The following is a 27,199-nucleotide window of genomic DNA, read 5'->3' as shown; positions in this document are numbered from 1 at the left end:
CTAATGCTTCCAGTCTGCCAATACATACTATTTAAGGACTACTCAAAATCAACTTGATGCTCACCAGCAGGAAGTGGTGATATAGCATGTTCACCAAAAAGCATACGCATTTTATTGCCCTGTGAAGCAATCCTCATCTATATTCAACATGACAGTAACTCTTCATACTGATGTGTGAGATTAAATGCAACAATTTTGTGGTAAGAGAAATCTCTGGAACACAGGATTGTGTGAACACTTGCTCCTAAGTTTTACTCGTAAAATACTGCAGGGATTACAGTCTTTAAAGAAAATTTCAGTATCAAATATGAAGAGCTATTTTCATTTCAGAAATTCAACTTGCATGCATTCAGTCAAGTGTTTCTACTTACAAGGTTATAACTGCAATAAAAATTTTATGAGTTAAAACTCTTTACAAAACCCTCTATCTCATGAGAACATCTTGAAGGTCAATCTTAAGCCTGAAGTTCAAAGTTGAATTGATGGAAACATACATTTTCTTTTTTTTTTCTCACTGAAATACATAAAGCAGGCATCCCTTTAACAAGTGCATATGAACTTGTCTTTTGAAGTGTGTTAACGAATTTGTGTGTAATGCTTCTTCGTGGAGAGAGGATGGTGTTGGTGCTTTGTGAAATATCTGTAGCTGTTGTTTTACTGGTTAAAATATTGTATGTAACTACCCTCGAATGCGTAGGGGTTTGAACTGACAACTATTTAAGTACTTTATAGATTTGTATGGATCCTCTTCTTTATACATAAATGATTTTAAAAGCCTGTAAGAGGAATCGGCCATCCATGTGTGTCTGTATATGTGTGTGTGTATATATATATGTAAGAACAAAACCAAGCCTATATTTTAAAATAATAAAAGAGGTCAATCTGGACTGTATCAAGCTGCAACTGTAATAAATGGAAAAAAATTTCCTTATTATTAGTAGACCAGTTATGTCTGTCCCTGGGAATAGGTACAACAGTGTGAATAAAAGTTCACAGTCGTGACTATCACAAAAAGAAACAATCAAGGATGTGGAAATTCTATACCCAATGAAGTCTGAGAAGTCTCCAAAAAATTATTGTGCTAATAAATAAAATAATGTGTCAGTCAATAGATTAATTTAAACATAAAAGTTAATTCGTACCAGGGGACCTCCTGAAAGTTTTAAAAATTTCCTTTGAGAGAGTGCGTGTGCAAGCAGGGGAGAGGGGCAGAGGTGGGGAGAGAGAGAGAGAGAGACAAAGAGAGACAGAGAGAGACACAGAGAGAATCTTAAGCAGGCTCCATGCTCAGAGTGGAGCCCAGTGCAGGGTTCAAGCCCATGACCGTGAGCTCATGACCTAAGCTGAAATCAAGAGTCAGACGCTCAACCAACTGAACCACTCAGGAGCCCCCTGAATGGAATTTAAGGTAACATTTATACACTTTAAAAAAGAAATCTGTTTTAAAGTTGATTCTTCTTTTGGTGACAAAGATGAAAGATGGCTCCCAAATTGTCTTCTCTAATAGAGGCAATCCATAATAGATTACGTTTTCTGAAGAGAACAGTAACCATTTAGGTACCATGTCCTTATGTACTCGTTCACATCATACCGGTTTTAAGAACTGCCTGAAGAGAAAGAAATAGCACTAACTGAATAATGAATGCAACTTTTTTTGGGGGGTGGGTGGGTAATTCATTACTGAACCAGCCTGATGCTACTTGGCTTGTACAACTGGGAAGTATATATCCTGCAACACTGTATAGTTTGATAGGGAAAAGTGTATCAAAATAGAAAATTAAAACTTTTGATTATTTGATAATGCTTCTAAATAAAGTTTTGTGAACTCCTGAAGAAGTTTAGCCAAAGAGATAAAAAATACCCTTCTCAGAGTATTGTCAAATCTGTTTGAATATTAACATAATTTCTTATAATCAATTTCCAACTCAAATATTAACCAAATGTGGATACACTCCTCTGTGGTTACCCTACTATTAAAAGAATCCTTTATTAGTGTCTGCCTTACTGTGCTTGCATTTAGATCTATGAACATACACTTTTTCCCTCTCATTATTCTTTTTAAATTCAATAGGCATGACGAAGTGTGTCCACATAAAAAAAGAAAAAGTTACTTTTAACTTCGTGGAAGCACTTGAGAACCACTACCCTTTAGAAGAATTTGGTATAAATGCTTATGATGTAGACAGGAAAAATCTATTTGTTGAGATTCAATTATATGATTTTTGAACATTTTCTTTTTTTTTTTTTTTTTTTTATTTATTTTTGGCACAGAGAGAGACAGAGCATGAACGGGGGAGGGGCAGAGAGAGAGGGAGACACAGAATCGGAAACAGGCTCCAGGCTCTGAGCCATCAGCCCAGAGCCTGACGCGGGGCTCGAACTCACGGACCGCGAGATCGTGACCTGGCTGAAGTCGGACGCTTAGCCGACTGCGCCACCCAGGCGCCCCTGAACATTTTCATGATAACAAATATCGTCATTCGCAGCTGCCTGTAGGGAGAGCTATAATCCTCAAATCGTAAAAGTATGTTCACAGAATTTCTTCTCAATTCTGCTGAAAAATCAATGTTTTTTATGATGCCCAAATTCTATTGTAGAATTTCCAACCCTTCTTTATTTTTGTTTTAGGTCTGATGCAATGCAACAAGCAAAAGTACGTTCCGTGTGTTTGTCTTCTGAAACTCATCTGCCAGATTCTGTGCATGGGTAATGGGCAATTAGAAGACAAATGTATTCTTTACAGCACCTAGAACCATCGGGCAACTTAACTGTATTCTTTCTCATACCCATGGGTTAATATTATGAAAGGACCTATGCATGCCGTGGGGCAGTGGGGGTGGGGGGGAGGGGTAAGAAAGGACCAGTGTGTTAAAGCCAATCACGTATCATACATAAAAGTGCACGTTAACTACTTGAAAAAAATTCACATTTATTTACTGTCAAACCGTGTTAAACTTTACACTGGATATTAGTGATGGGCTCATTATTAACAGGTTTACACAAAGGGATGAAAAGAAAAGCAGAATTTTGCTGAAACAATTTACATTTCATTAGAACTTTATCATAAAATAAATTAATTACTAAATATAGGCAGAAGGAATATGGAAGAGTAATATTTAGGTTTTATTTTCTTTTTTAAAAAAGAATAGGCACCTTTTGTTCACTAGGAAGTTTGTGAGAAGTGCCCAGTGCCCTCATTGCCCTCTGTTCAAGAATAAACAGAGGGGGAACACACACTCTTTTCTAGATTTCACCACATTTGTGCAAGGCATGGCGTAACTGGCTTCAAAGAGTTTTTTCCCCCCACAGAACACGCTCTTTTGGCAATAAGAAATTTAAATGTAAGAATAAAGACGGACTTGTCAAAGCAGAACACTGTGTACAGTGGAAAATAAGTGAAAATGGGTAGAACTTACCATGACAAAGTGTAAGAAAAAACATTTCATAACATATGTGCAACCAAGAGCTTTCCACAATATTTTCTTCAAACTCTTTAAAATTATTTTAATGACAATTATATTTCAGTTGGACACAAATGTATTTATTTTACCCTAGCAATAGAACAAAATATAATTTCTTTAGCCATTTTTCATGAGAATAGTTCATTGTACAGTTGAGGAAAGCATATGAAATAAGGCCTGTGGCTTGATTGCTAGTGGTTAAACATGTTTTCAATCTTTGCCTTAATGTAAAAGATTTGCAGTGAACCGCAAACGGACGCAGAATCTCTCTCCTGCTTTTCCAAGTCTTGTCAGGAACAGTAAGGTACAGTAAATTTGTCCCACAGGATTTTAAAGCCTACGTCTTGTATATAATACAATGCAGGCCCTACAAAAACGGTGCAGCCGTATTTACAAATTTAGTTCACAGACTGCTGCAGTAAAATGGCTGGAAAGTTTTGCTTTGCTTGCTTCACAATTTCTCTAAACAGCAGCAGAATCTTAAAATACCTGGTTGGCATCTCTTTTCTTTGTAACAAATAATCATTTTAGTATACTCTGTGTATATACAAAGTTTTTGTACGTTTATAAAAATTCACAGAACTTCAAGGTTCAGTCCTCTTTTTACACTGGAGAACCACAGGTCAACAGGGCCATCTCTTCAGGCGGAGGCCAAGGGAGCTGCGCTGGGCCAGCGGAGTCTTTACGAATACTTGCGTGTGGCCCCTGGGATTCCTCAGCTGCACTGTTAAAGACTTGTTACCAGCTGCATTTGTCCTTCTCTAACGTCTCCTTCAGGGATACACCCTTCCTTGTTAATGGGGATGATGTAACCATCGCTGTTGCCCCTGCTGATCTGATAACACATCTGAAGCTGATGGCCAGCTCCAAGATTTGGCATGCTTTTGTAGTAAATGTCCTCGTTCTCACTCCTCCTGGAGGGAGAGAGGTCTTCTTCCACGTCGGGGCTGCTCTCTTGATAGGGAGAGTCTCTAAGATTGGGCATGCTTGTGTAGAGAGAGTCTCTGTTGGGGGACTGCAGGTGGTCCTCTGCCTCGGCCGTCAGCTGGGAGACGTAGCTGTCAGTCCCCTGGGGCTTCACCTTCTTCTGGGGCTGGTACAGAAGGGAGTGAGTCCGCTGAGGAATGAGCGGCGCCTCGAGCTCTTTGTGATGGAGCTCCAGCCCTGGGTTGTCGCTGTGCATGAAAGACGAAGCGTCGGCCACGATGGCGTCATCTTCGCTGCTGCTGCCTCCAATCACGGGCTTGACTGGTAGCGCGAGCTCGAGGTTGTGAGTCTTGCCGCCGCCCCGAAGGTTGTTGTGCACTAATTCTGAAATGATCATTTTCTCAAAAGCAGTATCATTCAGACTTAGTCCACAGTCCACGACTTGCACGCTGTCGTTATAGTCCCCCTTGCGCAGTGAGTAGCTGTTGTTAAAATTACCATTTAGCGGTAGAGTATCCATGGCACTTGTATCCCTGGCATTGTTCAGTGAATGTCCTGAAACGGAAAAGGGAGGGGGTTTCCGTTATTGCCTCTGTTCCTTCCCAGAGAGCCTTTACTTCTTTTGCACAAAACTTTTTAATGTCGTTCAGGACAAAGTTGTATTTGAAAGCTAACCCTCGAAAAGTGCCAGGCTTTCCCGCGTTCCCAACTGTAGACAGTTGCAACCCCTTAGATAATAGGAGAAAGTGTGAAAGAATACTACTATTTTTCCAGGGAGGGAAGACGGCATACGGAATATTACTTTATCAATTTGGGGGAGAGAGTAAGCAGTAAGTACTCATTGATTTTTTGGTCAAATCTCTCTGACACTCTCACAAAGAAGACTTCACTCCATGCCCTTGCATAGTTAATGCAAAGCAATTCATTAGTGACATTTACATTTTAAAGTACGAGACTATGGTTTGTAAAAATAAAATTAACAGAATTTGTCCTAAACAACACTAAATTAAAAAGGAATAAGTCACATACAAAAACCAAAGGCAAATGTACAACATAAACCCACATAACTGGCAAGCAACTTTTTAAACAACATTCTAACATTTCCTTTTTCTGGAGATGAAGTAAAAAAAAGAATGAAAAAAAATGGGACAGGTACAAAGAATTCATGTTAAACAAAGACAGCCACAGCCATCTCTCATACTGACTGGACCAGGGGCCCACAAGCACCATCCAACAACACGATAGACAGCAGGTGGAATGACTCACTTTGGACAACTCACATCATGTCTGTCTGCTCAGGCTATCTGGCCTAAGAGTAGCTGATATATAAAAGAAAGTAAAATGATTTATTGTAACATGATGAAGAATTTCTAAGCTTCTCAGCAACTTAGTCAGAGCAAGGGTTCAACAAATTAGATTACCAGCAATAGCAGCCTTTTACTTTTTCCTTTAATATTCATTATCTTGAGTTTTTGTTCTTTTGGCACTAAGACTCTCTCTAACAGCAATGGCCCCAGGCTCCTAATGGTCAAAGTTTGCCTGCAGCCCTGCAGTCTGCATCAGTCACAGTGACAGCACCGAATGAACCAGCAGAGTCTACTGTACGAGACTGGCCCACAGACACCATGGGCATGGAGGTTAAACGCAGAAATGTTGGAGGTTTCTTAAGTATGGGTCACAGAAATCAAACCAATAATAAATATTAACTATGGAATGGGAAAAGGGTGTCAGCCTTGGCTAATATAATTTTGTCTCTAAAGGAATGAAAGATTGGATACGTCTGCTGAAGATATGAGAAGAGGTTTAGGAGGAAAAAAAATATGGTAACATGCTCTCTTTGAATCAGAGTTGTATTTTCTACAGACACATAAACATGTAAACTAAGACATCACAGTGCTTTTCAGGCAAATGAAAATCAAAAGTTTCAGAGAAAATTAAATGGTCTGCACCATGGAAAGTTAGGTTATTCATTCTCAAAATCCTAGAGAAAAAAAAAATCACTTGTTTACAGATAGGTCTGGAAAAAAAAAATGAAATGATGTTATTGAAATGAAACTGACCACTGTGAGGCTGCTGCATTGTATGCAAGGCTTGGAGGAGTCTAGGAAAAATTGAATTCTTGGAAAAAATAGGAAATTTCCCTTTTTTAGTGCTGACTCTGCTCTTAAAGCTGCAGATTATCCTAGAAAACTCAATTTCACGACCAATAAACATGTGGTAACTGTTCAATAAGTTCTCATTAGCAGAAACAGGAGAAAGTGTGTGTGTGTGTGGGGGTGTTTGTTGGTGACTCATATTGTCTGAGAAACTCTGATCCAACTTCTACATTTGAAAAACGGACACTGTAATTTTTATCCTGCGCCACGTATAACAAAAGGAAGTCATGATAGCATTTGTAAGGCTTCCTTTAGCTTGACTGACGCAATTTTCTAGCTTTCTCGACTCATGCATGTGCCACCATCTTTACTTAGAAAACATTTGGTGTTGTAAGTTACAGGCGACACACAGAGCACTTGTTAGCATTTGTTCCCTCCACAGAGGTTCAGTCTGGTCATTTTTTCTTTCTTTTTATCATTGCTTAATAAACATGAAAATATATACTGGCTAATCCAAAAGGTGTTTTCTATGATATACTGCAGATTTAAGCACATCTTTGACTGGTTTTGAAGAGGCAACTTTTTCTGCCCAAGTTCAGGTAATTCACTTGAAGACTTTCCACAGCCTGTAGCAAGATTACTGTGGGAATGCAGAAATGATAAGTCAATTATTAAGCATTCTGGTTGACAGCACCTCAGGCTTCAAAGAGCAAATTATTTCAGCATTGCGTATACTTAAGTATGGACAGCATTTGCTACAGACCTCTATTACTGACAAAAGGCAGTACAGATAGATGTACTGTTTGAATTTGGTAACACTTTAGTTGGAAATTGTGAACCACTTGCCCGCTGAGTCTACTTCATGACTGCTAGTTATGTTTTAATTGTGCCGGTTAAAAATCATGCTGAAAAAATTTACATTTGATAGGCAAAGTTAAGTTTGACTCCCATACTTGTCTCTCTGTAGGTTGCTAGAGGAAAGCATAAGGAAAGTAAGAAAAACAAGAGAATGAAAAGAGAAACCGCAGTTACGTTAAAAAAGAATTTCAAGTAAAGAAAAAAAAAACAAACAAACGGAAACGAAGTTCTTTAATTTAGTGGCAAATACCAACCACAAATAAATATTAACATGCTAGCAGTAATTACGTGATAACTTTTACCAAAATCTTGAAAATTCTGTTAATATTAAAAACAAATGCTTTTTTTTTTTTTTTAAAGCTATTAGAAAACATAGTTATACAGGATGGGTTAGTGACAATCTCTCCCCCTCCCCCAATAAAAAACTATAGGTATAAACTGGCTAATATTAACTTTATTCTCAAAGTTTTTTTAAGAAAAAAAAAAAACTCCCATAAAGCTGCACTATACTATAGTTTGGTTACATTGATAATGCTGGATGTAGTTTTCTATACCTAGGCATCCAAATTATCTTTATTAGCTAATTCATTCCAGAAGCAAATTCTGTCCGCAAGCTTTAGAGTAAACTAAACAGTATATTACATAGATAGGATACCTCTAAATGATATAAATCTTGAAGATGGGCTCTCGGACCATGTGATGTCAGTCCTGTAATAATATATTAAGATTTATGCCACCTGTGTTGAAAACATGGATAATTATTGGTAAATACCATCATGACTGAATTTTTACTATAATATAGTGCAGTTTTAGAAGCCTGGCATGGGCAATACAGTAATTCTTTTTAAATTGAGAAATCAAAGAGGAAATAATAAATATATGGCAACTTGAGTATACTAGAAAAAGGGTAAAGATCAGAGCTCTGTTTAGCAGCAAAGAAAGGTAGTTTTATTCGTAAGCATAAGCACACCTGGTGAGTTAAATACAGGAGCTGAAGGGGCATTACATACAACTGTTTCAGCGAGCAATGTGTTATAGGGGTTGTTAGTGCCGTGGGGTCGAAGAAGAGGGTTTGTTAGTAGGTAATTGCCAGTCATTCCTAAAGCAAAGAAACAGAAAAAAAAAAAGTACATCAGTTCTCTTATTTTTCGTGTTATAGTTGCAGTAAAGTACTTTTTGTATTCATCAAGGGTAGTGGACAAGCTGGCAACGGATAATCTGCTGAAATTTTCTGACTGTATTTGAACTACTAATTTGAAGGAGAAAGGGGAGAGGGAAGTTAAATTTCAGTAATTCACAGGTGCTTTCTAAGTCCCCCAAGTAAACACCTGCTGAGGATGACATTTACTAATTTATACAAAATCACTTTTAAACAAAAATGGCAATTAAATGCACAGAGATCAACATTATGTTTCAAGATGTTACTGCTTAATATTAAAAACCTAACCACTGAGGCCCAGAAGAGGGAATCTCAAACTTCCAAAATTTACAGGTGTGGGATTATCCCTCATGAAAACATCTGTGTTAATACCAACTTTGACACAAGCAGGAGGAAAAACAACTTTCACAAACAAATAAAAAAGTAGGACACGTTGCACAAAGCTTCTCTTAGTAAATGCAAGAGCACACACATGCCGAGGGGGAAGAAGGAGGCTGTGTACATAATGAATTATTAGATCATTCACAAACTCCATATCGTGAGAATTTTCATTCTGTAATCTTATTTGCCAGGTTTCAAAAATGAATCATTGAATAATTCATTTCCTTTTTGATAGTCATCTTTACAGAATTAGGTAAAACATCAGAGCAATGCAATAAACACACATTTCACTCACTCTTAATTGACAAATTACAAACCTTTCAATACTTATCAAACATACGTTTTGCATAGCTAATGTAATTTGGCAAAAAAATGTTTTAAAATTCAAGTTGGTTTTGATGTCATACGTACTCCTTTTTTTCATTTTAAACCAGAATCTCATCAGAACAATGTCAACAGTGAAAAATGTCTTTAATATCTGTGATAATATATAGCACGTTATATTATATTACAAATCAGTACATCAAGACAAATTAGCTGGATCAATTACCTCTTTAAGGATATATACAATAATGTGATTTTTTCATACCAAATTCAAACTTACTAAGCTTGCATTCACGATTATGTGTTTATATATGCACTTGTGTCTTTAGTATTTTATTTGCCAGCTTATTTTAAGTTAGGAATTATATTGATTATATGATAAGTTTCAAGCCGTAAAGACACTAAAACTAGTAATTCAAATAGAAAAAATTGCTTTGGGATTCTCGTGTACTTAACTGTTTGTTTATGAAGACTTACTGTAAAGGTTTTTGATACTGATTTTGTACTTTCTGAAAGAAGTGTAAAATAAAATAATTTTACAAATAAGAATTTTCACTGCAAAATTGGCACTGTTTAATGTGAAGAGTAGTTATTCTAATTATGTTAATGTTTTAAAAAGAAAACTTTCATAAATGCCTCAGAAAAGGATGAATTTGTGTTCACTAAAGGAAAACAGTTTAATCTGTGGCAAAGTATGTTCTTAGCAATTACTTTCTCCAGGCTCATTCTGTTAACGTGGACTTTGAAAGTATACTTTTTGCATTACAGTACTGAACAAGATGAATTTATATGTACTTTCATAAAGGATAAAAGTTGACTCAACAGGTTTAAGAGCTTGTGATGTAAACCTATTTTGAGAGGAAAAAATATCAGTGTTTTCTCTGAAATTCTTGTAAATTGGCAAAAGGTACAAAATTTATATTGTAAACTCAAATTTTCCTAGTAACTGACCTTGATTAAGTGTTGACGTGCTATTGATGTCACCTGAGATAAAAGAAGATTCAGACTGTTTTCTCACAGTGTCATTCCACATCCTTCTTATACGACTCTATTAATATAAAATAGCAAGACATATGTTATGTTAGTTTCCCAAGCTCACCTTAAAGACACACAAAGATCTACCCTAAACAATCTGTGTAGGATTACCTGGTGGCCTTTAAAAAGAAATGTGTGTGGATTCTGGTCTAAAACTAAGGAAGTCTATACTGCTTTGTTGCTTTTGTACTAAAGAATATTTAATCTTCCACTCCTAAAAAGTTTTACTTTTAACGGCCTTTTTAAAAAAGAGGAGATGATTGATTATTCAACACATGTTTATTGAGTGCCCACTGTGAGAGAGCACTATGGCTATAGAACTTTCGAATATCCCCAAAATGATCATAGACTTCTAAAAGAAGGATGCACTCTCAAAAATGGATGTTCACACCTCAAGAAACACCTTGAAGAAATACTTAGGAAGAAATTAAAACCAAAGTACTAAAAATGTAAGTATTTGCTACCTAGATCATTATAACGAGGAGACAATTAGTGCATCTGAACGGAACATGTCTCAGTAGGCTTTCTATAAAGAAGGTTAATTAAAGACGCTGTCAAATTCTTTGTTACCTGTGTGCCAGAGGAGTAGCGAGCGCTGGTTCTGGTGGTCGATGCCTTCACTGAACTGTGGGGGCTCTCAGTTGGGAGGCCGCCGCAGCAATAGGAGTGTCTGAAGCACTTGCCGTATTCTTTGCGTACCTGCGTTGAAGAACCACAAGACCGAGAGATTAATACAAATATACTTGCCCCTCTTTTCTCTAAATGAGCAGTGGAGATGACTGAGAGGAGTAAGTTCCACTAACACTTCTCAGTGGAGAAAATACAATGAATGTACAAAACCAAGTTCAACTGAAATGGCTGACACAGCAATAAGAAAAATATCTCTGTCTACCAGACTGGCTAGGAGGACCTTCTAAATGTGATGTAATATGTAGAAATGCTTTATGCCTTATTATTATACAAGTGTTATTTATATACATACATATATATACATATATAAAATATTTTAAAGCTTTAGTCTATCTACATACTTAGTAACCCCAGTTTTATATTTCATAATATGACAAAAAATTAGTACTTTCCTCGCTTAATTACATTTAACCACACATAATTCAGTCATTTAAAGTTTATACGCTTCATGTCCTTTTACGTAGGTCAATACATAAACTTCTTTTACTGGATTGCATAGTTTTGCGGGTAACCTCTTTATAATGACAAGACTACTTTGGCACAAGAATAAAGAAAAAAAAAGTACTTTGATACATATGCTATTAATTAGGATGGAATGTTTTCTTCATTTTCTGATGTGTCTAGCTTTAACATTTAGTGTAGAGAGTCTAAGATGCCTATTCACTTCATTAGCACACAAGGGAACTATTTATGCAATTTCCATTCACATTAATGAGATACCCATGTAATTTCCCTTTTCCCCTGAAGCTTGGATATATGAATAGATGGAAAAGCTGTTAGGCCTGAAGAAAATTTAAAGTGAACTTTAAAAAGTAAAGTCCAAACAACTGCTAAATACTAGGGCCCCACCTAGAGAGGTGGTACAGAATTGGTGGGGGGAGTGGAGAAGAGGGCTGGATTCTGTGCAGCTCTCCTGGCATATGAACAAGTTTTTCTCGGGCTTAGAGCCAGAATGAAATCAGAACAGACGAGGAGGAGAAGCTGCCTAAGAAATTATTTTCTAGTGGGTTGCAAAAACACTAAAAACACTTTTCCCTCCTCAGAGTTCTATGTTCTGTATCTGCCTACAAAGACCATGACTTTGACACTTATTCCTTGAAGAATTGGAGAATTAAAGTTACTAGACGACCTTTTAAATCTAAGCGCGCTTGCATTTTCATCCTCTTAGCTTTATTTAACGACACCTATCAGAACAAATAACAATGGAGTTGAACTTTCAAAGCATTTTCTTCACCCAAATATGCTCACTCGAGCAGTAAGAGGTGTGATTTTAACTAAATCATTTTATGTCATATTCTTAACCATTCATCCTGGCAGCACCCAACAGGACATATCCCAGACTAAGTAGAATGTGTTCAAAAGAAGTGCAACACAATGTTTCCAAAACATAATTGTTAATTAAAAAAGCACAGCAGAATCTCTTTGTTCAATCAATCCGCACACCTCTCTGAGGAAATAATGACCACCTCAGTCTTTCTCTGCCAAATTTATGCTTTATGTCAAACACATTTGGAAGAAATTATGGTATGTGATCACATACACGCATACAAAATGCTCACTTGTGTAAGAAATAGTAAAAGCCACAATAATTACAACGTTATACCTGTATAAAGTTTAGAAAATTAAAGTTCAGGGTTATTAAAGAACACCTGATACCTCAGAAAAAAATGTCTTCTACATTTAATGGCTATTAACTGCCCTGAAACGCGGCATGACCAAGACAATGGCAATCAAAATGGCATTTTATCCAAATAATACCCTCCAACGTTGGTTTTGCCTAATGCCTATATTGCTGTGAATGCGCGTGATCTGTCAGTACTGCAGATGCCACTGTCATTATCTCAAAATTACAGCTTCCTCAACAACTGATGGAAGTGACAACACTATCATCTTGTCAGGACTGAAAACATAATCGTTTTTGCTTTCACAATTCTATTTCTCTGTTCAATTTAGTGACCAACTAGTAATAACAGAATAAAAAGACTATATTAGATACGCAGACAGAGAAAGGATGATACCTAGTTAAATGGAGGCTAAGCTATTCTCTTAGTTTACATGTTCGTGCAAATGTTTCATCTTTAACTTTCGTTTTTGAATCATTTTTGCTGGCTCCACTTTTAACAGAAAATCAGGACAAAATAATAAGACGTGAGATATTAAATTACCGGGTTTTAGATCTTTCACAACTACTCAAAAGGTAACACTAATATTAATTGTTTGCACGTCTGGTGCTTTTAAAATCAAGGCCACTTATCCTTATGCTCAATTTCATTTTGGACCGCTGCACTCCCTTCATCGAGCAAAGCATGAGACTACTTAACCTTTTTGTTATCTCGTACACCCCTTGCACGAAGAGCATTTTTGTAGACCCCACTAGTAACGAAGAACTCTTAAACTAGTTTAGTGTCTGGTTTATAATATTCCCAAAACGAGATCCAAAAGATGATTGGGATTGACATATTTTATCTATGAAGCCTGCATTTCCAGACATGCATTACAACCAACTGGAGATTAAAAATGTGATTCTATTTGGTAATCTGCCAGCTATAAAACTGTACAACCTTCTCTATTTCACCTATTAATTTCTAGCCAAAGAACAAGCCGGCAGAGCTCCGAAGTGTCTTCACTTACTTTCTTTTGGAGAGCACAGTGAAAGATGAAAATGAACACTCCCTGGAAAGCATTAAAGATGGTGAAGAGATATGCCATCACAATAGTCTCCTCATTAATAAAAAGCAACCCAAATGACCAGGTTAGGCCAAGAAGACACAGAAGAGCAAAAGCGCCAAGCACCCAAGACCTGAAAAAATAGAGCGAATTTTATTAACAAGTCCAATGAGAGAACAACACGTATCACACTTAAATATTCACATATCAGTAGTAGCAGTTGACTTTCTCTATGTTCACATTCAAACTCAACAGCATTTTGGCTTTAACCTTTCATTGATTAGAGAAAGAACAATAGCATTTAGTACTGCAGCCTCCAGAGAAAACAGCGACAGCAGGTATGACCTTTTCTCACTCCAGCATTAACAAAGTATCAAAACTATATTAAAATACAAGGTGTAACACATCCCCCCTGACTTTATTGACTTTTATGCGCATCTTAGTAAAAGGAATTAAGGAGTCCTTAATTAGCTTACTCCTATATTCTTATTCCTGTGGTGTACTCATGACACTGAATAATGTGACACATACAGAAAGGTTAAATGGCAGATAATCACTGAACACCTAAACTGCAAATTCTAATAAACTAATCTTAGGTGAACCTAAGGTTTTATAACTAAAGCATGAAGAAGCCTAGCTGAAATGGGACAAAAATATGAGAACAATTTCAAAATAAAATAATTTTGGAGAGATTTCATCATGAATAGCTTAAGGAGAAAAGAACTGTAGAAAATAGGACGGAATGAAAAGGATTTAAAGTCAGTGCATTCCATGTCTAACTAATGATCTTACTTGATAAATGGCTTATTATCTTCATAGCTAGAAAGCATTATAAGCAGAAAAGAGAAACAAAATTATTAGACAGAATTAAAATAGAAAGTAATAAGAAAGCATTTATATATTTTATAAATTAGTCAAAATTAAGAAAGTCAAAATGCAGAGGCAAGCAATTAAAAAATAAAGGCATATTATAGTTTAAAAATACTATAGCAAATTAGATATTCCAAAATAATTATAAAAATTAAGGGCAATTCATGATATTGACGGATTTGTAAAAAATATAAATCATGCCATAAATTTGTTAAGATAGGGTTCTATCTTACCCAGGTAAGTCCGTATTATAGTAGCCATCACAAACACGGTAATTACTGGTGGAGATGAGAAGACAGAAAGAGGAAAAGGAAGAAAAGAGAGAGATGCTAAAGATTAGCTCTCTCTCTTACCATGCAACATGCAATGAAGCTGGCACTGACCTATCTAAAACATCTAATTGTTTTTTTTTAAATTGCCCTTACTATAGATCTGCCATTTTTTACATTAAAAATATATCTTTCACAATCCCATTATAACCAACTTGAATAATACCTCCTCCAATTTTAAATTAACTCACATTTAAAAGATAACTCTTAAAATGCTTCCATGAATGACTTAATGAATCAACAGCTATCAATTTTTTTAATTAGATAGCATTTTCCATGGATAGGACATTGTAGTTTTTGTTCAATATTGAAATAAAGTAAACATTTCTTTAATTGCCATGAAAACAACAGATAATCTCCAAGTTAACAACAGTAATAGAAAAAATTATTTTAGGGAAACGGGATTAGAAGTAGAAACTGCTCAGAATCCTTAAATCAGGAAAGCCATTTAACAAAACAAACAATATAATCATATCAGCCATGCAAACAGGAACATCATTTTGAACTGCATTTTAAATTCAAATGAAATTGCTACAGTGATATGGAATTTCCACAAAGCTACCGAAACAATTTCTTGGCTCTAGATGAAGACAGAAATTATTATCTAATTTTTGACCAATGTCCGTGACATGGTCAACGTAAGGCTCGACCCTGATCAGTAAAACATCATTCTGAATAATTTCTACAGTTGATAGAAGGTATTCATGTATTCTCTGTGGAGAATATCTTTCACTTAGTTTGTCAAGCACTAGAATTAAAATACCAAATACTTACTTAATGTTTTCCAACCTGCTAGAATCTGGTTTCAAAGTGTTTGAGTGCTTCACCATTTTGCATAATGTGATCACCAGGAAGATAATATTTAGCTGTTATAACAAATAAAGAATTAGACACCATAACCGAAGAGTAAAAAATGAATCCGTTTTTGCAAATACACTTAATGAGTTAATGCAGCTAAGTGTCAATGACACGAGTACATGGTGGACACTGACTCCATTTTACAGGCAATGATCCGGTTGAATCCCCCCCCAAAAGAAATACTCTGGCTATGTATGATCGATTTTTTAATAGATCGTTTGACATGAAATCGCAACCTCATTAAATCAGCATCATGTGGTGACGACTAAATAAATTAGAAAACCTAAATTAGTTTCTTATCTAGAGGTACTCCAGGGCCTAAAAGCCATCTAATGGAAACACTGAAGTGAATTCTTTAGAAGGGGCATTTACATCATATCATGTAGCTTCTAAGAATTGCTGGACTTGGGGCCCTAAGATGCAGCTGAGAGTCTAGCTTTTGATTTTGACTGATTAAATGAGGACAGTAACATTTGCACAATCTCTTTATGAGGTCATTGTGAGGATCAAATGAAAGAAAACATGGAAAATGATGAAAGAATATCCGTTAGTTATATAAAGTAAGACAAACTTTTAAAATAGGTATATATTTGCTATTTAACTGTTAAAAGCCATCAGTCCTTTTTTCCTTATGCCTCTCTGTTGTATGGACGTAGGTAAATTCTGAAGAAAGGCTATTTTGAGTCCCTCTAAACAGTGTTAGAGTCCCTCCAAACACTGAGCTGTGCAGAGAAATCGAAATGCAAACAAAAGCAAACTGGGGAATATGGAACCTGACAGGGAAGGAAGGCTTGGGAGGTCAACATGAGCGAACTCAGAAGAATAGATATGTTTTGACTGAGAGAGATAAGGGTTTGTAATTTGCATTTGCTTCTACAGAAACCTGGAAGAACGCTGGACAGAGAGAAGGCAGCTCCATTCTTATGCTCCAAAAATAGAACTTAAAAGCTTGATCACTCCTGGATTTGACATTTTATTTACTTCAGATTATTACTTTTAGAAAGACAAAACAAAGTTATATTTTGTGAGCTTTACTTGGCTTACAGAGAGTGCAAGCAAGCCCAAATGGAGTATTCAGAAAAGGACAAACAAGGACAAAAGCAATTCCTTGGTGGTAAACACTCAATATAATTTTGTGATAATAACATGATCATTTTTACTGAGTCACAACACCATCTGATAAAGTGATAACATTATTTTACTCATTCATCACTACTTCTGATTTTATCATTAGGAAAAAATTACATAGGCCAATAAATAAAATTTCCAAGCCCTTCCTAATGATGAGTTTAGGAAAAGAGTGAAGGCTTTAATCTAAGCTGTTTATCACTCATTTTGTCAACTGTGCCTTATTATTTCCTTTAGAAGTAGAATTTCCTCTTAAGGGATAAAATGAGGTTAATGGGCATAATTTGCAAGTGTTGGCAGATAGCATTCTATCATTTCATGTTAATTACTTAACATTAACAAAAGAAGGACAAAAGAAGCTCTCTGTTTAAAAAACTATTTAAAAATTAATTTATTAAAATATTTGTCTAGAGAAAAAGCAAACCCATTCGTAGAAACATTTTTCTACCTTTATATTCTGACGATTATTCCAGTTGGTCACGATATAAGCAAATGGCTTGCATTTTCACGGGCAATTCATTCAACAAATATTTATTGACCCTACTGCTCCACGCAAGAATGTGCTTACTGTATTGTGGTTAAGACACATTTTCTTCCTTTGAGAAATTAGGGAGATCCTTTTGGTAGTACGGTAAATATCTGATTTAGTTTCTAAAGAATGATGGTACAGTATATCTCTAATTTTTTTAAAGGCAAAATCAACAGTGTTTTTACTCTTTGATTTTATGCAAGAGTACATCTTCACTAGTAAAAGTAGAGAGTAGTTACAAATAAGAATGCTACGTACCCTAAAAACAAACAAACCAGACCCCAAATAAACACAAAAATGTATGCAACTCTTAGGAAAGAGTTGCAGATTCAGAGTTAAAGTCCTTTAAATCTCTCAACCCTTCTTTTTGAACGTCCTCATAGAAACACTGATTTCTTTCACCCCATAATTCTGCACCCGGTGCTGTTTCATCCCTCTTCCTTTTCTTAACACAATTTCCTGAAGCACACAGGGCCCCAGTTTGATGTTCATCACTTTCTAAGCATGTTAATTATTCCCTCAGGAATAAAATAATAGTAGTAGTAGCAGTTAGCAGTGGTACATGGCAGGAAGGAAAAAAAGCTACCCACTATAATTCATAAATTAGAAAAAAAATAAAGAATGTGAATGTGAAAAGATGTGGATGTATAAAGGATTGCTATTAAAGGAAAACGAGTAGAAAATGTGAAATCTTGAGGATGAACACATCCCAACATATTTTTCAATGAAGACAATTGGACAAAAACCTGTTATTTAAGAAGTAACACATTTTCCAGTAACACTGGAAATGAAAATGAAATCTACCTATAAAAAATAGAATTAAAGCTTAAATGTGATACAAAGCAGGGCGCCTGGGTGGTTCAGTTGGTTGAGCATCTGACTTCAGCTAACGTCATGAATCTCAGTCCCCCCTCTCTGCCCTCCCCTGCCTGTGCTCTCTCTCTCTTTTTTTCTCTCTCTCAAAAATTGATAAACATTTTAAAATATATGATACAAAGCCATTTTTTTAAAGACTGAAGACGAACCAAGTTGAATGTGACACAGAAAACATCTCTTATTTAATCTTTAAGAAACAGAGTGTTAGCTACATCTCCCCTTCCTCTCTCCTCATCTTACTGAGGTTTTTTGTAACGTATGTGTTTAATGCTTCTTTCTAGTTACAAATATAATATATTCAAAATACATACAAGTTCAGCAAAATGGGATAACCAACAACAACCCTATCTATCTCCAGAGGTAACAGGAAGCGCTTGGAGAGCCATGCTACATTCAGAGATGTTAAATGCCTTGCCAAAGATTACTTAGCCACTAGAATGTCAGTGCTGAGATTCAATATACTGTGCACTGGCTCCACAGTCCAGCATCTTTACAAACAAAACTGACCAATTTATTCTGGTGAGAAAATTAAGAGTTTGCTAGCAAAACAAAATTAAACTAGCTCTGTATCTAACAACAAAAAAAAGGGTTCTACGTCTATGAAGAGTAATCCATTTTAGAAATCACTGAAGAGTTGGTGAATGAGTTGAAGATAAACAATAAGTACATTAATAAATAAATTACAACTTCAAAGAAATTCTGAACACAAGAGGTATGCTGTTCAAATGACTTCTCCCTGATTGGCTTGCTAGAAGAACTATTTCTCTTTTTCTTTGTAAAACACTGCTGTCCCATAATCAGCAAATGGCTACAATGTCCACGTACTTCTACTCCCACGAGACAAATTGTGTATCTAACACTTAGTTCTATTTTCTCAAACCTGTTTGTGTTCTACTCACATAGCTAAACATCACACAAACCCATAAAACTGAGTCTGAAAAGAGGCTGTAGTTTCTAACATTCTTTAATTTAGTGTTTTAAAAAGATGTCCTAAAAATGAATCTTTTTAAAAACAATTAAAAATATCAGAAAAATAATCATAAAATCACAGAAGGAGTTTTGCACTCAGATTATTTCAAAAATGTCTGAGTTCTCCAATTAAAAAAAAACTAAACACAAGAATCATAACCAATGTACTAATATTTAGGTGCCAAGAAATTTATAGTTAAAGCCAATACTAATTTAGACTTTGAAATATGACTTGAAAATATACAAATAATGAGGGAACGGTATCTTCAAAGTGACAAAATACCATCATTTCAAGACAAAGTAGTAATGAAAAAAGGCACACTAGACATATCGTGGACTACAATATAAAATGGCAAAAAAAAAAATTGCTAAGTGTAAGATACTCTCTTTTCCCCAGTTCCACACTAAAAATAAAAATCTCACCAACAATGTATTTATTAGTCCTATTAAAGAAATGAAAAAGATACTTATGTCATTTAGGTATTGAACATTTTAATATACTATCACCAAAATGGATGACAGTGAAATCCTTTCTGGAATTAAATAGAACGATTCCTGAAGTGTAAATAATTTTTTAAAGTGAGGTTTTAGAGTTCTCTTCTGTCTCCACTGCTAAAAAAAAAGGTAAATATATTTATTTTCATAGAAAAAATATTGTTGGCTGTGATCTTTTTCAGGAGGTGATACAGTCTTGATAAGAGTCATGATTTTGTACAGTAAACTATTTCAGTAGATGTTTTTCCCCCTCTCCCTTCTCCTTTCTTGTTCTCTTAAAATGTAACTGAGAGAATCAGAACAAGAAATTGAAGGGCAGATAGAAATATCTCTGATTAAATTTATCATACAAAATAGTCACTTAAAGGCAAAAAAAGTTAGTTTCAAATGAAGTTCTGAATTCTTCCTTCTTTGCATTTTCCTCAGGACATAAATGGCTCTTTACAGCCATAAACTTCTGTGTGTGTGTGTGTGTGTGTGTGTGTGTGTGTGTGTGTGGTTTTTTTTTTCCTGATTAGAGTAAGGGATTTCTTTCTCCTCACTTTTATTTCTTCCCAATTTACTTTCCTGCATTTGGTATGCATTTAAAAAAAATAAAAGAAAAAAAAATCCCAACCATCAAATGGAATTTCCCCTATTTCTTCCTGGAAAGCATACAAAAAGGCAGGCCTTCACGTGCTGCTCTTGTTCCAAATTCCAATGGAGCCACTTTCTGTCCACTTGCTTTTTTTTTCTTCTTTCTAACATAAATACTACTAAGTTTAAACATAGTACAGATTTTGGGATAGTACATACTTTGATGCTATGCATCAGTGAGAAAGGAAAGAGACAGAATTAAAACCGTGTACACAAAGATTTGTCTAAACCTGGGAAGTGCATGTCATTTACTCAATCATCCACATAGAAGCCACTAGTGGGCACAGTATTAGGGCTGAATTATATAGTCTATGTCAACCCACTAGCCTAAATGCCCATACTGATGATTAATTTTAGAGATGAGGCAACGAGGAGGCAACTCATCCAGGAATTAGTCAGATTTTAACTCTGCTGTGTGTGTGTGTGTGTGTGTGTGTGTGTGTGTGTGTTGTGTGTACACACCGGTAAATAGGTAGATGGATATCTCTTAATAGAATTCCATGTGGAAGAGACAGCGAGCAAATTCAGAAGAAGCACATTTTTCCTACTCAGCTAAATAGAGTAAATCACCAAATGGGGCATTCCTTCTCTTCTAATGACAAACAACACACTTTTACCTATCTCTAAACAATAATTTCATAAATTATTGTATAAATAATCTGCTAGTATAATTTGTTGATAAAGTTCTTCACTTAATGATACGGCGTAGCTAATCATCACCCATATGGATGACACAAAGGTACAAAGAAGTTTAGAAAAAGAGTAAGGTACCACCGGTTATAGGAGCCCACAGTTTGTTTTACAGTCGTCAGCCTGCTCAATTGAATCACATCCGTCTAAGCTTAGCAGCTTAAAATTCATTCCACAGCTTGCAGTGCTGACATGGATATGATAAGACAGAAGAACAGAAACACCACTCTGAAGTAACCTAACTGAACTGCACATGTTCTGACCCTTTTTGTCCTCCCTGGAGCTTTTGCTACCTGGCAAATGCAACTCTAAAACTGCACTTGTATCTCCAGATCTTTGCTGTTAGCCAAGCAGAAACCTATTTCTCCCTGGGACTAGCAGCCGGAGAGGTGTTCTCTGAAGAAGACTTCTAAATGAGTGTGTGAGCTGAACTCTTACTGAACTGAATTAATTATTAACGATGCAGATGGAGCTGTCCAAATGATAAGAACAGCTCCTGACGTGTCATGATCCAAGCTTTCATTAAACCATTTCAGGCATACTAATGGTTTCCCACTGCTCATTACTTACAAGCACTTTTCTCATAGATATAATAACTCTAGTGCCTGTAGGCAAGACAGTCTATAGAAATACAGAAGCAAGGAGTTTTATCTTCCATAGCATGTTATTTTTCTTCATAGAACATTATTAAAAATGTACACTTATTTAATACTACTAAATTAAATGGCTTCAATTCAGAAAAGTTGGAAATGCAAAACTATACTTTCCAGGAATATTGATAAGTAATTTTTGTTGTAAGAGTACTCCTTCAAAGGGTAGTATACGATATAACTTGTATTATTAAGATTTGTGTCTGAATTGACTTTTAAATATCCTTTATCATCAGGATATATATAATATAAATATATTAATATTCAACAAATGTGCTATACAATCCTATCATATCATATCTCAATTTAGGTCACATGCAAGATGTTTTACCCTTCTATATCACTCTGTCTCTCTGTGTTGGGATAATTAGAGGGCAAAGCAGTTACAGGAGAATTACTCCTAGGATCTGTACTGTCAAAACAGCTAACTGCTGTGTTTTTGTTTTTGTTTTTAAGTTGGGAACACTATTCCCAAAAGCCCTTCACATTTCAACCTAAATTATTTGGTACAGGGTAATAATGACAACAAGGCTAATAAATAATAGCAGGCTCACACTGTAGGTGGGCAATATAATAAAATGTGCTTTACCCATTTTCTTCCTAGAAGCTGACTATATGTGAACATTAAAGTCTTTAGGCCAAGTGACAAAGTTAATACTCTAAAGTCAGTATTTATTTTTAGATAGAAATAAACAAAACTGTGGCACAACAGAAGTTAACACATGATACTTTTATAGACCAAATGCCCCTAAAATGGTCTCTACAATTTTCAAAGTATCAATATGTTTAGCCAAGGGCTCAGGGGAAAAAAGAGAAGTCTTTAAGGATCATGCCACTTCTTGTCAGCTGTTTACCATTTATTTTAAGAATGGCTTAGGCTATGTTAACTTAAACCAACAACAAAAACTGGGGCAATCATTTGGATTAAAGAATTCTGGTGAGAAATCAGCTTTTCTAGGAACACTTGAACATGTTTTACTGGTTTGATTCATACAGACATTCACCTCAAATTTTCATTTTGCTTTGTATGGTGTATAAAATAATTCATTTTAAGGACAAAAGTACATACACTTGAAGTAGTTTTGAGTTTCCTTGAACTACTAAAATTTTTTCTCAATTTTATGAAACACCAGCTAACTACAGAAATATCCCAATAAGCTCATTTGTGTCATTTCTTTTAAAGAAGAAAAAAAATCCTTAAAATAGGTACTTAAAAGATATAGGCAATATTTAAACTTGTTTATGTTTCCTTTTCAAAGTTTTAAGTCCAAATATTTTAGCTACATCCTTTTATTTCAACTATATTTCAAATATTTGACTAATGGTAATATAAGCAGTTAAACACTTTAATGTCACTATAGTTAACTTGTATCAAATTTATTACTTTTTTATATTTCTTTAAAATTTTTTTTTTTTAACGTTTATTTATTTTTGAGACAGAGAGAGACAGAGTATGAATGGAGGAGGGTCAGAGAGAGAGGGAGACACAGAATCTGAAACGGGCTCCAGGCTCTGAGCAGTCAGCACAGAGCCCAACGCGGGGCTTGAACTCACGGACCACGAGATCATGACCTGAGCCGAAGTCGGACGCTTCACTGACTGAGCCACCCAGGCGCCCCTACTTTTTTATATTTCTTAAAGACCAATATTTTTATTTGGGATTTTAAACTCTTAGAAAAATAATTTTATTTCTAATGAGTTTAAAAGTGATTTAATATTCATTTATTAATCTCAACTTAAAATCTTTTTGTTCCCCCACAAGAATTTAGGGTGTGGATATTTATTTAAAAGTACTAAATTACTACGTGGAAATTAATGTAATAAATATTAAGCTAATGTTCTTTCAATTCCATAAAACATTCATTTAATTTATAAATGCCACATAACTTGGTACAGGGCTAGTATTACAGGTTTTGGAGACAAAACTTCCTGAACTAAAACTCTTAGCAAAAAATTCACTACTCGAAAACAAAATATACACTTCAGTTATTCCTTACTAATTGTTAAACTAGGCTCAAATCATGTGATCTTAACATGGCTTATATATAGATAAATTTTACATGGCTTATATATAGAGATAAATTTTTTAGATTATGACATCACACTGTAGCAAACTAAGTTAGATTAAAAAAAGTACTTTTTAGAGGAAAGAGGATTTTTCAGAAATACTACTAATCAGCAATATATAAACTCTCAATAATGGTATAACATTTAAAATATACTTTATAATTTTACCCTGTAGGCTAGATATGTTTATAAATCTTTGAAAGCATAGATAAATTAACAATGAAAGCAATTATCCCTGTTTCAATAGCACTGCTAAAGCAGCAAACTAAAAATGAAGGGAAAATAGAGTCTCCTTACCAGAATAATGAAGGTAACTGGTCCAATGAAACTCCATATAAAATAGTTATCAACATGAAGCCAGCAACTATTATGAAAAGAAAAGAGTATGTATTAAGTAGCTTCAATGGATCCTCAAAATTACAAAAAAAACAGAATTTTAAAAATCTATCAGAAACCATCTTTACATTTGCTTTTGAAAATTCACTTATCACAGGTAAGAATAATTTTAATAACTCTTGAGTTGGCTTTGATGTAAACAGTAGTAATTTATTTACTTCAACCTACTGTTTTTCATTTCAGTTTTTAAATTTGGTAAAGGCATACATTATTATGCTTGTATGGGGAGAAGAATAAACCCCACAACACCCAGTCCCTGATTCATAAGATCTCTAACTTCACTAAGAAAAACCTGAAACTCGATATTCCAAATCGTCTCATCATTTTTAAGTTCTTATCTTCAAAATTTGCCTATCAGATCTGTATCTGAGATAAAGCGCTTAACCCTATGGAACATAACAGACAAAATAAAATGTTCAGCTGCTATGTTTGTTTCAAAACAGTACAGCATAAATATAATACCTCAACTGGGAATGGATGAAAACGAGATAAAAAAAAAAATCAAAGCGTAGCACTCATCTAGTATTAGAGTAAATGATGCATAAACTTATTAAGACAGATTTTACTTAGTGGTTCATTTTTCATATAACATCGAATCCCCACTGAATTTCTTTTATTTGTCTTTCATCATCTGTATAGTCAAAAAGCTTTCTTTAGTCCAAGAAATCTTTATATAACTAATTTTATCAAAGGAAAAAATAAACAGAATTGGAAGGCAAATTCATGCCTCTAGCAAATAAAATCCTTAGAAACATGGCTATGTCTACCTTCTGTCATTTTCCATAAATATCTATATTTTTTATAAATGAAAGACAGTGACTTATTTTAATCCTTTCAAACTGCCTGATAAAATATTATCAAAGTAGAACATATGGGATGGAATGTGCTACTGTCACAATTCAGAATGAGAGTTAGCTAGAGGGTCGGCTGCACAAAGAGAGCTAATGAAGCATTAGGTTAAAACTGAGTAGTTAAACCTGTCAGATGCTTTAAGTTCAGAAGAATTTTTACTTAATATCTTTCTAAGGCCAAAAAGTTATTTACTTTTTCAATTTGTTTCAGGTCAATCTTTTGTGTTAAAAAGAAAGTCCATAATTTAGAATCTGCCTCGCTAGAGTACAAATCCTCTGAACCTAGAAAATTACAAAAGACTTGATTGTAATTTGTGCACGGCATGCCCATTCTCTTACCAATAAAGCTTTCAGATGCTATTTTAGTCTGTCAGGGCCCCTCACTGACAGCTAACAGGCTTTAAAAAATTATTCACTTGAAAAACACTCAGGTCGCTTGCAATTACTTACGCTTTTTCTGTTCCATAGCTCTTATAGTCAATAGCAGCTGAAACCCCAACCACTGTGGCAGGAAACAAGTAACCAGCAACATAATAATATTTCTTCCTTGAATATTCACTTTCAAAAACTTCAACTAACATTAGGTAGAGCTGTACACCTTCTAGGCACATCCAAGCAAAAGCAGCCAAAAAGAAAAAGTGTAGTAGTCCTGCAAATATTGGACAGGCAATCTGTAAAGGAAAAGAAAAAAAAGCACAAAAGAGAACACATGAATACAGACTACGCCAAAATTACACAATACTCACTGATAGTTCTCACTGTCTTTAAAATAAACGTTAAAGAAACCACTGTTTCTTTAAAAAAAATTTTTTTAAATAAATGGAAATGAGTTCTAAACGCCAAATTTGAAGAGCTTAATGCTTATAGGATATAAGGCCAGGTGTGCCAGAAATTTCATCACTGGAAGATATAACTATTTTTAGTGAAATTTAAGTGCAGATAAGAAAACATACTTTAATTTCTCTTCGAGAATTATCTGTTATTAAATCAGAATATTTTACGTACAGATTAGTTGCTCCATAGATCTTTGGAACAGTTGTTCTAAATAAAATATGTTACTTCTATTTTTTTCAATAACAGAATTTAAAAATTCACTTTAATGATGAATATCCTGGCTGTGATTCCTAATGATATTTTCCTGTCGTATGTGAAGCATTCTTAAAATTCATCCCAGCGCAGATGGATAGAGGGTAAAGCATTAACTAATTATGAAGTACTGACACTGAGACCTCATGGTGATGAACAAATTGCTAAAAGATGAAGAAATGATCACTAGTCAGAATGACTCCATAAGCAAAGTGAAAATGGTAAAAATAGGATTTTTTTCACGTCAGTATCCCTAGAGCTCTTCTCTTCAAATCACATGTCTTAATAACAACCCAGAAAAATGCTACTGCGCCTTGATACAAGAAATGAATTAACTCACAGTAATAATACTTAATGATTGCAGCACTCTCTTTTAATTTGTTACAAATTACCCTCCAACATCATCATCGTCAACTATATTAAGTTTACAAGGTCAAATATCAATATCGACATCATGTGTGGATTCACACCTGTTATAGTAATTTTCAGAGATCCAAGGGCAATAAGCTGAAGGGGTGCTTACCATGTATTTCGTCTTGTCAATGCCTATTAGGAAAATAAATTCCGCAATGAAAAGGTTGATACAAAGGTTCTTGTGAATAGTATTGCGGTCACTCTGTAGGCCACGGAAAAAGCAGAAGGTGAAGATGCATATAGCCAGGCAAACAAGGGAAATGACAATTCCCACCCAGGTGATGACGGTAAGGAGTAATTCGTGAACTCCATCTTTGTACTGAAATAAAAACAATATGAGGAACGTTAGTATTTCTGCATTGTATCAACTAAAGATAAGGTAGCTTTCACATGTGATAGCTCATGTTTAAATACTAAACTCTGTGTTTACATTCTTATGTATTCAAACAAGGTTCAAAACTAAAAAGGAAACTTGATCGTATAACAGAGTTCAATATTATCTCATTAACTTTTATATCCAACGAATGACCTACGAAAGTGGAAGATTTTACCTACAAAATAATGCGAGAGCCCAATTATTTCAAAACAATGACTGAGATAATTACCTACATAAACACAGGAGAATATTTATATACTGTAATAAAGGATACTCAGTTATGATAAAAAAAATAATTGGCATCTTAATGACTGTCCTGGCTAACAAAAATTTTTAAGCTTCCATTTTCCCTTTGACTTTTTATATTTATTTATATACTAA

At 34.9% G+C, this 27,199-nt stretch overlaps 1 protein-coding gene across 10 annotated transcripts in view; it reads right to left on the bottom strand.

Moving 5' to 3' along the window:
- Positions 1 to 2,909: 2,909 nt before the first annotated feature.
- Positions 2,910 to 27,199, bottom strand: part of ADGRL2 (adhesion G protein-coupled receptor L2) — a 188,177-nt gene continuing 163,887 nt past the window's right edge. For 2 of the 10 annotated variants that reach the window (XM_042997664.1, XM_042997663.1), the window contains exons 13-22: positions 26,552 to 26,761; positions 25,393 to 25,613; positions 23,993 to 24,059; positions 15,572 to 15,663; positions 14,702 to 14,746; positions 13,563 to 13,731; positions 10,812 to 10,940; positions 10,158 to 10,254; positions 8,313 to 8,441; positions 2,910 to 4,943 (exon numbers count right to left, since the gene is read on the bottom strand). In XM_042997664.1, the coding sequence (XP_042853598.1) occupies positions 4,189 to 4,943; positions 8,313 to 8,441; positions 10,158 to 10,254; positions 10,812 to 10,940; positions 13,563 to 13,731; positions 14,702 to 14,746; positions 15,572 to 15,663; positions 23,993 to 24,059; positions 25,393 to 25,613; positions 26,552 to 26,761 (1,914 nt within the window). In that variant the 3' untranslated portion in view covers positions 2,910 to 4,188. Of the gene's footprint in view, positions 4,944 to 7,997; positions 8,080 to 8,312; positions 8,442 to 10,157; positions 10,255 to 10,811; positions 10,941 to 13,562; positions 13,732 to 14,701; positions 14,747 to 15,571; positions 15,664 to 23,992; positions 24,060 to 25,392; positions 25,614 to 26,551; positions 26,762 to 27,199 lie in introns of all 10 variants that reach the window. The other 8 variants (XM_042997668.1, XM_042997669.1, XM_042997666.1 and 5 more) reach the window with 8 other exon arrangements.

The sequence above is a fragment of the Panthera tigris genome, chromosome C1 (assembly GCF_018350195.1).
Source record: "Panthera tigris isolate Pti1 chromosome C1, P.tigris_Pti1_mat1.1, whole genome shotgun sequence".
Lineage (NCBI taxonomy): Eukaryota > Metazoa > Chordata > Mammalia > Carnivora > Felidae > Panthera > Panthera tigris.
The sequence above is the reverse complement of the archived record's forward strand: the minus strand, read 5'-3'. Positions and strand labels throughout refer to the sequence as shown.